At 42.4% G+C, this 14,394-nt stretch overlaps 1 protein-coding gene across 4 annotated transcripts; it reads left to right on the top strand.

The window, feature by feature from the left end:
* Positions 1–7: 7 nt before the first annotated feature.
* prc1b (protein regulator of cytokinesis 1b) lies at positions 8–12,457 on the top strand. 4 transcript variants are annotated; one of them, XM_084913215.1, is made up of 15 exons: positions 8–288; positions 513–645; positions 3,631–3,753; positions 4,012–4,245; positions 4,447–4,617; positions 4,705–4,854; positions 4,964–5,111; positions 5,189–5,325; positions 6,961–7,056; positions 7,145–7,291; positions 7,373–7,486; positions 7,578–7,691; positions 8,150–8,255; positions 8,463–8,497; positions 9,834–12,457. In XM_084913215.1, the coding sequence occupies exons 1-14, from the start codon at positions 278–280 to the stop codon at positions 8,480–8,482; spliced, it is 1,704 nt and encodes a 567-aa protein (XP_084769341.1). In that variant the 5' UTR covers positions 8–277; the 3' UTR covers positions 8,483–8,497; positions 9,834–12,457. The 4 variants fall into 4 exon arrangements, with proteins under 4 accessions (XP_084769341.1, XP_084769102.1, XP_084769263.1 ...); XM_084912976.1 differs by having other exon boundaries at positions 8,150–8,332; XM_084913137.1 differs by lacking the exon at positions 8,463–8,497.
* Positions 12,458–14,394: the final 1,937 nt, after the last annotated feature.

The raw sequence follows: 14,394 nt of genomic DNA, 5'->3' as shown, positions 1-14,394 counted from the left end.
CGCACCGTCCGTGCGATCGTTGCCTTTGTTTTCTTGACGACGTGCAGTTCATTGCTTGCAATGGGTAGAAGAAACCCTGGCGGCCCGATGTGGTGTAACAAAACGAGCGCACTGGCAGCACGGGCCAATCGGAGAGCGGGACGCTGCGAGTCGCGTATTTTGAACTGTGTACAAACGGACTGGGCGCAGGAGAGAAGCGGCCGTCTGAGGCTTGACTTTTCCACAGGTGTTTTAAACGGTTTTTACCTGTAATTGTTACGGGCTCTGGAATTTAACGATGAGGAAAAGGTATGTTTAAGTCTCTTTGTTTCTCGCAGTGGAGTCAGTGTTTGTAAACTATATATTGGGCTCTTAGCATTTTACTGTTAGCTAATGTCAAAGGCAGTTCGTAATTGATGTGTGCGTGTTCCACAAAAATCCTGTTGTTGTTATAATGTTACGAACGGCTGGATTATCGATAGCGTGTGAATCCTGTATTAATAAACGACGGTGTCTCCTGCGTTTGTTTTTAGCGAGGTACTCGCAGCGGAGGCTGTGTCGTGCCTGAATAAAGCGCTGTGCCACCTGAAGGACATTTGGGAGGAGATCGGCATCCCGGAGGACCAGAGACTACAGAGAACTAATGTAGTCAAAAGTCACATAAAGGTGAGACCATTTCACATGTAACAGTATGTGTAACCTCTGATCACTGCTGATGTGTCAGTGACTCAAATGCACCCAGTGTTGGTCAAGTTACTTGAAAAAAGTAATCAGTAACTAATTACTGATTACTTCCCCCCAAAAGTAATCCCGTTACTTTACTGATTACTTATTTTCAAAAGTAATTAATTACTTAGTTACTTTTTAAAAACACGATTTACAACCTGAATAGGTGATAAAAGATAGATCTTTCAGCCCAATTCTACTTTTTCTACATAATCCATCCTACAAAATGTAATCAAATGGGAAAAGTCCCTTTTTAAAACTTGTTTTATTAGTTTTAATCTTTTAACTTTATGCATCAAGCAAAAATGTAATTATATGCAACATTCTCTGACTGGAAGAAATTTGTTTGATATTTAAACCTATTTTCTGCACATTCCAGCACATAAAATAAATTTTTTTGTGTGTGTTTACACTCACTCTTTCAAATAGATGCAAGTAAAACACAGCAGAAAATAAATAAAGTCAAAGACTAGCGGTCCTTTTGCTCTATTTTCACCTGTAAAGCAGGCGTAGGGTAGGCGGAGGTTTACCCTGGTGCAGGTGTGCCGCAGCGGTCAGTGGAAGAATCCGCGAGTTTCTCTGTGGATTTCCCATTAGGTTGTAGCGCACTTGGTGTTTGCTTGGAAGTTTAGGGGTTTTTTTCGCTGTAAAAAGAAGTTTTCTTCCCACGCACAACGGACACTAATGTTTTTGTCACTTTTTATGGAATCAAACTTAAAGTAAGGTCAGTACTTCCACGCTTTAAACGCTGCACGCTCATACTCTCTCCCGCACTCGATATATTATCCATTGTTGATCTGCACACAGCTGTTGCCACGAACGTTGCACTCGCTTACGTCACTGTCATGAGACACTCTCGCAAAAAAAAAAAAATCACGGTTTTAGTAACGCAGTGTTCCTACGGGAAAGTAACGGTAATCTAATTACCGTTTTTGCAATAGTAATCCCTTACTTTACTCGTTACTTGAAAAAAGTAATCGGATTACAGTTACAAGTAACGCGTTACTGCCCATCTCTGAATGCACCTGCTGGATTGTGACCGGGTTTAAGTTTTAGGCTAGTGGTGTTTCACTGAGTCTGGGTCCTATCATGGTGTAGGATGGTGCAGGGTGCTTTGGGTGAGTGTAAATCTGAATGACAGCAATAAAGAAGGATGGGATTGATGCTTGCATTCATTATGAGCGAAACGAGACTGGAGACATTCAAAGAATCCGGAAAATCTGCAACAGCAAAGGTAGTGGGAGAAGGTAAACTTCCCGGGGGAGGGGCTTTTTAAAGCCTTGTGTTTGGGCAAAGTCATCACACCTGTGAGCAGTTTGTCATCAGATTGTAGTTGTTCTGTTCGAATTATCTGTTGTTTACATGCTGCTCAGTTTGATCTTTGGTGGATAAAAACAGTCACACTTAATGAATCATCCATTTGCAGAACAGAAGAGCGCAACATGAGACCTCTTAAGAAACATGAGTGCATTCCTTTAAAAAAAAAAATGTAAATTGTGTGTTTGCTTTTTTTTAAACACTTCGTCAACTCTGTAGACGTTAGGTGTGCATCACTGTGGCAAAAAGAAAAACCTGTCTCCTACATCTTTGTGGAACAGCTGTGCTCTTTGTCAATGACAAGTTCTCTGTGATGTTCACCCTTTGCTATCTCATGCTCTTTTTTTGACTTGCTGACATCAGGGGAGTTTGGACAACCCTAATTTAGACAATGCTTCAAAATATCTGCCTGAACAAGTGCTCAGAAATATTTCAATATGACTGTTGTAGAGTGGCAAGGCTTGTTACTAAGAGATCTTTGGCAGTGGAAAATATTTACAGCTCTGATGATATTAATACCTCAGCCGGTCGCAGCAGATGGCTTTTACACTGCAGCTGCAGCCACTAGAGCGCAGGGCGCATCACCTCTGCCTGTTCGGTCAGCAACATCAGTTTGTCGCTGATCTGACTACAAAGTAAAGCGTCTCCTTCATTATGCTGTGGTAACGTTTAATGTTTAAACGGATCCAGTTTAAGGTTTCACTGTTATAATGTGTGCAGCACTAACCTTAGAAATAAACAGCAGCACTGAGAGTTTATTTCACCGCTCTGTGTGCTGCATCGTCAGGTTGCTGCAGCATCCATTGCTTGATATTTTGCAACACTGTTACATTTTACTGTTTATATTTTTTCAGATTCTTTATAGATGATCATTTTGTCATCATCTGATTGGAGTAGACATGCAGATCATTTTGTGTGGGAGAGGAGTCATGTGACCCATGAAACACAACATTTTATGAGTTTGTTCAGTTGAAAGCTCCGCTTCAGAAAGAAAGCTGATAGCCACTGTAGTGATGCCTATTAGTCTAAAAACTACAATAGAGTTAAAGTTATCTGCAGATCAGATGCATCTGGAAGTAAATATATTTCTGTGCTATTGACATGAAGTTTTCACCAGAAGTCAGTAACAACCTGTCCAATCCACACATGCAAAGAATTCAAAGCCAAGGAAAGTCATGACACCAGCAGAAGTGCATCAGGACTGAAAGCAATTTTTGCCACTCAGTGCAAATTAATATCAGCTGATTCAGTCCCAACTATAATTGGTGATTGTTCAAAATTTATTTCATCCCCCTTATTTCAGTAGAAACATCAGAACTAATATCTAAACAGATACCATAGTTTGGGTAAGTTGTTGCTATCCTAATGTGCATTTTAAAACGAAGAACTGTGCTAGCTCTTTGGTTTACCTTTACAAGGAGCAGTATGCTAACCACCACCAAAAGACCAAAGTCTTTGTTGCCGATTATATCTGGATTTCATGAACTGAAATGGAAATTGAAATGACTGTTTCCTAAATAATTACAGTAACCTCCCGTGATCAGCTGTTGAAGAGAATTTTGATATTTACACTAAACTCCTGTTTGATTTGCTGCGTTTCTCCAACAGAATTTATTAGACATGATGATTCAAGAAGAGGAATCTCTGAAAAAGAGGCTCATCCTTAGCCTTCAGACATGCAAAACAGAAATGGAGAAACTCTGCTTGGAGCTTCAGCTGCCCGTGTTCGAGGTAACAGCGCGTTTCCATCTCAACGTGTTTAACTGGAAACTGAATCAAACATTTAATTACACGTCATCGAGGATCCTCCTTGGCAAATGACTGATTATATCATTGATATTCAACAAGCCTAACCTGCTTCCTCCTTTTGCTGTAAAACCATTTCTAATTTCATGCCTGTCAGTCACTGTAGTTACCAGCTGATGTCTTTAATGACAATTTAGTGACTTAAAAAAAACTTTTTGCTGTTAAATTTGTTTGCATATTAAGGAAGAGGCTGGCATCAGCATGCTCCAGCAAGAGAAGAACATCCGCACACAGGTGGAGGCCCTGATAAAGGAGAAGGCTCGGCGGATGCAGCAGCTGAAGGCTCTGCTGGAGCAGGACCAGGACCTGTGCGACGTCCTGTGCTCCGTGCCGTACGGCATCGCTCCCGACTCCGTCCCCTCACTGGAAACACTGGACAACTTCCACCAGCACATCGCCAACCAGAACGAAGAGAGGGTAGGACCTCGTAGTTCAAACCACACCTCTAACAGAACATTAATGTGGCTGCATGAAGAGAAACTGTGGGATGAACACTGCTACAAGCAGGAGAGATGTCACTGGACAGGCTGAGATCAGTCTGGGTGCAGCACTGTTTGATGAGCAGGTTTTGTTTCTTCCTCTTTGTTACGTCACATTTTGACTGCTTCATGTTTCCAGGTGAAGCGACACGCTGAGTTCACGGAGCTCAAAAAGCAGATCATTTTATACATGGAGGAGCTGGACCGTGTCCCCGAAACCAGCTTTGAGAAGGACGTGGTCTGTGAGGATGAGGACTCTTTTTGCCTCTCTAGAGACAACATTACGTCACTCAAACTGCTTCTTTGCCAGGTGAGCAGAATCTTTTTCTTTTTTGCATAAATCGTCATTTCAGCCCAACCTGTTGAGTTGCTAACTGATGCTGTGTTGATCTTGCAGCTTGAGGAACACAAGGCAGAGAACGAGGCCATGTGTGAGAGTCACAGAGAGAAGATCCAGCAGCTGTGGGACAGACTGCAGGTTCCACAGGAGGAAAGGGAGGCTTTCAGCCAACACATGGTCACGTCCAAGAAGAGGAATTTGGACGCGGTGAGAAGATGCTGCAGATTATTTTTCCTGTTCTTTGTGGACAGCTGTGAGTTCCAGTTCTGTGGCTGCTGTTTTGCCGTGTTGTTTGATCTTTATTTGTCCTCCTCAGTTACAAACAGAAGTCCAGCGTCTCGAGGAGCTCAAACTGCAGAACATCCGCAATGTCATAGATGCCATCCGCTCTGAGATCGCTGTCTTCTGGGAGAAGTGCTTCCTCAGCACAGACCAGCGGCAGGCTTTCACACCATATTTTAGTGGTGGGTTTTCTTGTTTGTCACACATTCATTTAGCCTTTTGTTCAGTTTTTTAAACTGAAGCTGACTGATTGTTTTAGAGGACTTTACTGAAGATCTGTTAAGTCTGCACGATGCTGAGATCCAGCGCTTGAAGCAGCATTATGTGGATCACAAAGAGCTTTTTGAAGGGGTTCAGCAGTGGGAGCAAAGCTGGAGACTCTTCCTGGAGCTGGAGGTGAGTTTGACAGGAAGCTACATCCATGTATAACACTGACACAAAATTAGTTTGTTTTATGTCTACTGAAACATTTGAATTATAGTTATATCATGGACACGATATGTAGACTCTCAGCTTTCATTTTAGAGTCTCTGACGTGTTTAGGAGCTGAAGCTCCTCCACATGTTTGTTTTTTTTTTTTGTTTTTTTTAAGGGACCATGGGCAGGTGTGTGCGATTCCTCCGTTATATCATTATTAATTAAGCAGATAAAAAGCCTGCAGTCTGAGGTGTGGTGCTTGCATTTGGAAGATTTTGCTGTAAACAGACCACATGTGGTCAAAGGAGCGCTCCATGCAGGTGAAACGATCCATCCTTAAGCTGTGAAGAAAAAAACATCCATCCAAGAAATTACTGCAATATTAGGAGCGGCAAAATCTACAGTTTGGTGCAAGAAAGAAAGAAAGCTGTGGGGAACTCAGCAACACAAAGACCTGGATGTCCACAGACATCAGTGTGATCGCAGAATCATTTCCATGGTGATGAGAAATTCTTCACAAAGTGAATAACACCCTCCAGGAGGAAGGTAGGAGGTAGGCTTATCAGTATCCAAGTCTACCATAAAGAGAAGACTGCATGAAAGTAAATGCAGAGGGTTCATTGCAAGGTGCAAAAAAGAAGTCATCTCAAAAAGCCAGCACAGATCTGGACAAACAGATGAAACCGACATCAACCTCTACCTGAATGGAAGGTGTGGAACAGCTGATGATCCAAAGCACACCACATCATCGGTGACACACGGCGTCATGGACTGAAGCACAGGGACACAGGAGCAGCTGAATGAACTCTGAGGTGTTCAGAGACTGTCTGCTCAAATCCAGCTAAATGCAGTCAGATTGATTAGCCGGTGTTTCATAATACAGATGGACCACAAGCCAGAACATACAGCCAAAGCAACCCAGCAGTTTATTAATGCAAAGAAGAGGAATATTCTTTATTGGCCAAGTCAGTCAGCTGATTTTAACCCAACTGAGCGTTTTACTTGTTGAAGACTAAACTTCACAAACAAACAGGAAGTGAAACCCGCTGCAGTAAAGGCCTGGCAGAGCTTTAAAAAGGAGGAAACCAGCATCTGGGGATGTTCAAGACTTCAGGCTGTCAAAGCCAGCAAACAGTTTACAAGCAACTATTAGTTTGTCCAATGACCTTTGAGCCCCTGAAATGAAGGGGTTGTGTTAAAATGCTTTATTTGGTCAAATTTTTATCCAGTCTTTTTGTTCAACCCACTGAATTTAAGCTGAAAGTCTGCACTTCATCTGCATCAGTCGTTTCATTTGAAATTCACTGTGGTGATGTACAGAACCAACATTAGAAACAAGTTGTCTCAAAATATTTATGGACCTCTGTATGTGCTGTGACTGGTCTTAAATCTCACTCAGATAATTGTTTTTAATTATAAATCTGTTATACAGATTATGAACATGTGTGGCAGGAAAAGTTCATACAAATAAAACATGAATATCCATGTTTCATCACTTTAAATGAACATTTCTGAATTAATTTGGAAACATTTGTCACTCCCTTAATGAACATGTTCTATTTGGTAATGCTGCTTCCAGGTCCATCTCCATTTCTTTCACTTTCTTTTCTTCAGAAAAAAGCAACAGATCCATCGAGGTTCACTAACAGAGGAGGAAATCTTCTCAAAGAGGAGAAACAGAGATCTGACCTGCTTAAAAGCCTGCCAAAGGTAAAGAGCGAAGGCCACCTCTTTCCTGAGCTGATAATATCCTGTAGCATTAATCGTGTGTGTGTGTGCGTGTCTTTCCTTTTTAAAGATTGAAAAGAGATTAAAAGCCCAGATCGACACGTGGGAACAGGAGCAGGGTCGAGACTTTCAAGTAAACGGCCAGAAGTTTATGCAGTACGTGGAGGAGCAGTGGGAGCTGCACCGAATAGAGAAGGAGAAGGAGAAGCTGGAGAGGGTAAGAGTGTGTTTGTATTAAAAGCTTACCCACGGTGTTTGCTAAGGGTGCTGCTGATTCGTCTTTCCACAATCTCTGCAGCACATTAAGAAAAGCAAACAAACGGAGGAGGACATGTTGTACGGAACCGCAGTACGAACCCCAACCAAGCGCAGGTTCCTGGGCACCGCCACCCCAAATAAATCACGAAAGATGGTAAATGTCAGCTTGTAGTCGGGGTTTTGGTTCTTGCTGTAATTAAGCCGCCGTCTCTGCAGCACTGACCCTGCTTCGTCTCTCTTATCAGGGTAATGCGACCTCCAGCATCTCTAGTGGCACCTCTAACAGCACAATGCGCTCTGTCTATGGCGGGACTGTCTGCCGCTCGCCGGCGCCGCGCCCCATCCTCTCAGCAAACAAGGTTGGCTTGATTTTTGGGAAACTTGTTCACATCGAAAGCATGCTGAGCCTCGGACGTAAAATATGTTAGATGTTTTTCCTGGTTCGTCTTTGGAGTCAGTTAAACACAAAGTGGTCAAATTGATCCATCAGCTCGATATAGACACCAATTGCCTAACTTATTATAACCTGTCTATTTTACTGCTTCATGCTAAAATGTACCATAGTTGCATCGTGTTGTGCGACTGTTATATTTTACTTATCAGCAGAGCATGCCTATAAATGCTTCAGGACGTTTACACGTGTTGTCTTATTTTTCGTCTCAGTGGTGCAGAAACCTTTCATGATTTAAAAATATTCTGTTTGAACTAATTAAAGTACAAACAGTGTATTTATCAGTGCTTTGGGGAATTGAGTGAGTTGGTGTAAAGAAGCAACAACTCTGTGTTTCTCTGATGTGACGCTGTCCTCCTCCATCAGACCCTGGCAGTGCGGACACCGGGGGGCTGTAAACCCCCCCACCCGAGACTGCAGGGATGCAACAAAGAGAATGAGGCCCAGCTGAAGGGCAGCAGCCCTCTGAGGGGTGCGTTGCTGACTCCTGCTAGTCCACAGCGTAACTTCAGCATAGCCTCTGTTGCCAGCACATATTCAGAGTTTGTGGTAATTTAACACTTTTGTCTCTGCATGTCTTTATTATTTTGGTCCCTCTGTTTCTGTGCAATAACATTTTAAAGCATAAAGTCAAGGATGAAGTACACGATAATGCTTATGATGTATATTTGTGTTTTAGAGGGACTTGGTCAGCACTGAATCTGTTCAATCAAGGTGTGTTTAAAGTCCTGAAACTTTGCATAATCCTAACTAATCACATTAATCTGCTCTAACTGCACGCTTCAAACCAAAGACAGAAATCACACTTAAAGATAAAATTAGCAATTAACTTTCTTAAACGTGATGGCACAGATTTATGGGTAGCATAGATTAACAGTGGGTTACTCAGACACTGTGTTAATTTACTAATCGTTGATATAGTGGATGTGAATCAAGGCTTCTGAGCCCTCTGTATCAGAAGGTTTCTTTGCGCTGTATGTCATAGACGGGGAACCTCCTTAGTGTGGAGCTGTGGGGTCTACATTAGTGACTGTGAGCGCAGGAGCTCCCGTCCATCTCCTGTTCAAATTTTCTGCTTATCGGATGTTGAAGTTTTTCCATTTAAATAAAGCCTGCAGACGAGCGGTGAGCGGTAGCTAACATTCTTTAATCAAAGCACACAAAGACAACAGACAACCAAGCTTGATGGAGCCCCTGCATGACCGCGGGACAGACGGTCAGCAGAGTTCTCCCTGAGCCTAGCATGGCTCTCAGTTAAATACCTTCTCCAGGAACAAAGGCAGTACACAGCTGTTTCACACCTTAAGATTCACACTCCCTTGCTACTTCCCAGAGTCCTCGAAGAGACAAAAGATTCCTTCCTGTGGAGTGGCCTGCTTCCTTACTAGACCCCCACCATTTGTCTTCAGTATGGGTGTCAGACATGTTAAAATCCAGTGGCACCAAGCCATTATACAATAATAATGTCATTAATACATGAATGAAAGAAATTCCTATACACGGATCAGAAGAGATTTGGCTTGAAGGAGCTGAAACACTGTCCAACTGAGGGGCTCCATGAAGAGCAGTGTGACGTGAATAAAGATTTATTTTAGACTGTAAATAATCCAAAGCTGCTTTGAGTTTACTTTATTTCATCAAGTCTTCACTGTGACAGCACAAGCAAACTAAACAAATCCACAATCATGACCCTGTCCACAGAGGAAGCACGTACATGTGACAGCAGCTAGCTAAGCTCATACTAACAGCTAAACGAGGCTCTCTTTGGGCTTCTGTGATTGGCTTTTGCTGCCATCGTCATTGAAGGTTCTCCAAAATGTCACCATTAACCGTTGTTGGGTGTGCCGACATGTCAGCGACAGCTAATGCAAGTTCAGTGTTTGGACACCTTTATTCATCTGCACTGCTGTTGCTGCTAGCACTACTTACATGAGCAGCACTTTAATATCTGTGTGATTGTCTGATTTACACTAACAGTGTGTGTCTTGTCTTCTCTAACGGCCCGCACACGTATGTGACGTCACGCTCACGCCTGCTCGTTTTTCCACAGCGAGACCTGTCCAAGGCCTCTGACGCCAAGATCCAGCACGGCATCCTGAACTCCACCACCACCAACCTTTGACCTCTCCGCTCTGATTGGTTAAAGTTGAGGTCTCATTCAACAAGTGTCACTACCTTTCACAGCGATCTGCTTGTCCATGTAAATGAAGGCATTAATATATTATGTGTTAAATGTTTGAGAGCAAAGGCCTGAGGAAGCTTTTTGATGTTTGCCTGTCACTGAGAACAGTCAAACCAACACTACTTTGGCTGTATAATTTTACAGTTATTTTAATAGTATTGTCCATATCTTATACTGCACATTGTTGTTTTTTAGAGAAACAGTTGAATAAGAAGTTTAGCTTTATAAAGTTATGCAATCTGGGGCTGCAGGCCATATATGTATGATGAATGTATTGCACTTTGTTTAGAAAATATATTGCTGCGATTAGTGTAATTTCACACAGACTCACACTGTTCCCTCAGTCTGTTTTTTTTTTTCTTTTTTCTTTTTACCCTAAATGTTTCTGTATATATGTCTCTATGCTGTTTGTGTTTTTTAAGCTAATTCATAAAGATTTCAGGCTGTCAGGACTTTAAAGCCCCTTTCTGGACATGAAAAGGTTTCAGTGACACATTTTTCATGGCTTCATTCAGACAAACCCTCTATAGCAGGGGTGGGCAACTCCAGGCCTCGAGGGCCGGTGTCCCTGCAGGTTTTAGATGTGTCCTTGAACCAACACAGCTGATTTAAATGGCTAAATTAGCTCCTGCAGTTCTCCAGAGGCCTGGTAACGAACTAATGTGATTCAGGTGTGTTGACCCAAGGTGAGATCTAAAACCTGCAAGACACCGGCCCTCGAGGCCTGGAATTGCCCACCCCTGCTCTATAGTAACAGAGCTGTGTTACACACACCATGTTTGCCTACATGCGTGACACCGTCATGTCTCTGGTGAAGTGCAACCGAACTTTTGAACGTTTGGTTTTCTCCACTATTCTCATTAACAGAGCAAACTAAGGATTAGCACGTGTGCAGGTGTAAGTCTTTGTGCGCTTCAGTTTCAGGCTTGTGTCACGTTCAGATCTGCACATATGGGTCCATCCTGGTAAAGTTGCCATGATGACTCCTGCAGAAAAATGCTGCCATCAGATTATGAGAAAAGGAATGAGTGTCTGAGAGGGGCTTTAGGTTACATGTTTGAAATCACAGAAACGTCATATCACAGCTGATTTTGGAAGCAAGAAAAATAAATGAATACATTTTTCACTCAAAGACTTGTATCTGAGTAGATGGAGGAAAAACAACAAGGGTGTAATGTGTGACAACAAAGAAACTGGTTGGGGAAAAAAAGGCTGCCCTCTAACATTTTGTGGAGCCCATTTGGAGATTATTTTTAAAAACATATCAAGACACACAAACCCCAAAGTTTTCAGAGGGTTCTCACAGGTTTAGCCATTGTGTAGCACAAACATGTTTGACATCAGAGGCTCTGGTTGGTTCCTATGGAATGCCAGGACTGACATAATGAATTAATTAAATACACCATTAAATAATTAATTAAATGTGGCAATAAATAAAAATTGTAAATAATGAATTAATTATTGGCACATTTAATTAATTATTTAATAATGTATTTAATTAATTCATTTTGGCACTGTCAGCCTCACCCATCAAACTAAAGGGGGGGGTTAACGCGGCCACTGCAGCTTCTATAACATTTGATTGGTTGCCGTGCAAAGTAAGTCAAGACAGGTCGATCCTAGATAATCGATTGCTTGTGTGGACTCGGGGCAGCCAGGTATCCCAGAATGCATTTCAAATCACAGGCAGCAATGTTGGTGGTGTAAAGTTTTAAAATACCCCGTTTTTCTGTCACCAGCTACACTTTTAATAGTGTTTTAGCCGCGAATGTAGCGCCGTAATCTTCACACTTCTGGTCAGGTTGTCGACATTTTTCTCACGACACCAGCGATCAGCTCAACAGGCCCTCAGTTTACCTGCATGCATCCTCCTCCTCACCTGTCAGCTGTTTAACACCTGCTGCTAGTTCAAGAAACACGCCCACGTGACCTGGTGATAGTCACAGTTTAACTGTGCTCGATATAACGCAATGTCGACGCATAGCATTTTTCCCGAGCGCAGAGCTGCTGGAGCTTGTTTCCCTACAGAGCACTTTATAAGCGAACCCACTTTATCAGCGGCTGATGTCCAATCACCGGCACACAGCTTTGAAACCTCACCTGAGTTTTAGCTCTCAGTGGTTAAACGCTGGACTTAATTCACTCAGGTTCTGTCTGTTGGGTCACGTTTACTTCGCTGTTTTATTTACAACTGAAAGCAGGGGCGATTCTAGGATCAGAGCTTTGGGGGTGCTGAGCACCCAGAGAGCTGCCCAGCCAGGCAAGATAAACTTCACGATGAGACTTCTTCCCCATCTCTGTCAGTCCCTGCATCCTTAAATGTCTCCAGTTGTTCCGAGTTCTCTCTGACTGTCTCCTTGGTGCATTTAAACCCCTGTTCCTCCCTGTCCTCGTCGTCTGTTGTCTTCGTCTCCATTATCACTCATCATAATTTTACCATCTCTGTGCAATTCTGCAAATTTCTTTATTAAATCACAAGATTCTTAAATTCATCAAGTCTCTCTGTGCCTGGGTCCTCATCACAAAACATGACATCACTGTTTTGTACATTTTAACACAATTTAATCCCCACATTTGTAAGTAAGTAAGTAAGTAAAATTTTATTTATATAGCACATTTCTAGATAGAAATCACAAAGTGCTTTACAAGATATAACAGATTATAAAAAGAAAAAACAAACAAACAAGATACAAACAAAGTTAGCAAAAAGCAATTTTAAAAAGATGTGTTTTTAGCTGTTTTTTAAAAGTAATCAATGAATCAGCGGATCGTAAGTCCTGAGGAAGGGAATTCCACAGTCTGGCGGCCACAGTAGCAAAAGCTCTATCACCCCTAGTTTTCAGTCTCGTATACTGAGTGACAAGTAGGCCCTGACTACTCGACCTCAGAGACCTACTAGGGGCATAGGGCTGTAAAAGTTCAATAATATATGGTGGTGCTTGTTGTTCGCAACTGCAGAAGACAAAGAAAAGTTTGACGAAGTAGTGAGAAAGTTTGATGAACACTGTTCGCCCAAAAAGAATGAAACATTTGAGAGGTACGTCTTTCGGTCACGTATACAACAACCTTCAGAGAGTTTTGATACGTTTCTGACTGACCTCAAGTTAAAGGCAAGAACATGCAATTTTGGACAGCTGCAAAAATCTATGATAAGAGATCAGATCGTATTTGGAATAAAAGATATAAAGATAAGAGAGAGGCTTCTGAGAGAGGCGGATCTGACTCTAGCAAGTGCTGTGAAAGTATGTCATGCCAGCGAGCTCGCAATACAACATGCAAAAACCTTCAGCGGGTCGCTGAGGGAAACAGACACGGAAAGCACAGCTGTAGCTGCAGTTAATACACGGCAGGCAGGGCGCACGTACAAAAAAGAACAGAAAGAATCAAAAGACACTTTCTTGTGCAAAAGATGTGGCACAAAACATGGAAGGAAACAATGCCCAGCTTATGGTAAAATATGCAAAAAATGCAATAGACAAAACCATTTTGCCAAGCAATGTTTTTCAAAGAATAAGCAAAAAGAAAGAGTACACACAGTAGAAGAAACTGCTCTCAGTGACACGTTTTTTGTGGGAATGGTAATGCAGCACGACACACCCATGGACCAACCTGCAGTCAGTACAGTGAAGCAGGACAAATGGACAGAGATGTTACCAGTGAACGGAGCCCTGGTAACCTTCAAGCTGGACACAGGAGCCAAGGCTAATCTGGTGAATGAGCTGGATGTGAAAGCAATGAAAACGAAACCACACATATTCCAAAATAACAGTTTACTCCAAGCATATAATGGAGAACCAATCAAAACCAAAGGTAAATGCAGGCTCAGGGTACAAGTAAAAGGAAAATATCACAGTCTGATGTTTATCATTGTGCCGGAGGGACATGAATCTCTGTTGGGAGATAAAGCATGTGAGAGACTCGGCCTAGTCAGACGGGTATACAGTATAAACAGCTCTGAGCCCAAAAGAGTGAAAGAAATAGTGGATCTGTACCCAGACATATTCAAGGGGTTTGGAGTCTTACCCTTCACCTACAAGATAAAGCTGAAAGAAGGAGCTCAGCCTGTGGTTCATGCACCTCGACGTGTTCCAGCTGCTCTTAAAGACAAGCTTAAAGAGGAACTAGAGCGGATGGAGGCACTGGAAGTTATAAGAAAAGTTGAAGAACCTACTGAATGGGTTAACTCCATGGTGTGCATTAAAAAACCAACCGGCGCTCTTAGAGTCTGCATGGATCCGAAAGACTTAAATGCTAACATACAAAGAGAACATTACCAGATACCTACAAGAGAAGAAATAACAAGTGAAATGGCTGGTGCAAATTTTTTTTAGCAAACTAGATGCGTCCCAAGGATTTTGGCAACTCAAGCTTCATGAGGACAGTACAAAATACTGCACGTTCAACACGCCATTTGGGCGTTACTGCTTCT

The sequence above is a fragment of the Perissodus microlepis genome, chromosome 1 (genome assembly GCF_051167445.1).
Source record: "Perissodus microlepis isolate ML-2025 ecotype Zambia chromosome 1, ASM5116744v1, whole genome shotgun sequence".
Lineage (NCBI taxonomy): Eukaryota > Metazoa > Chordata > Actinopteri > Cichliformes > Cichlidae > Perissodus > Perissodus microlepis.
This window is presented reverse-complemented; position numbering and strand designations above follow the sequence as displayed.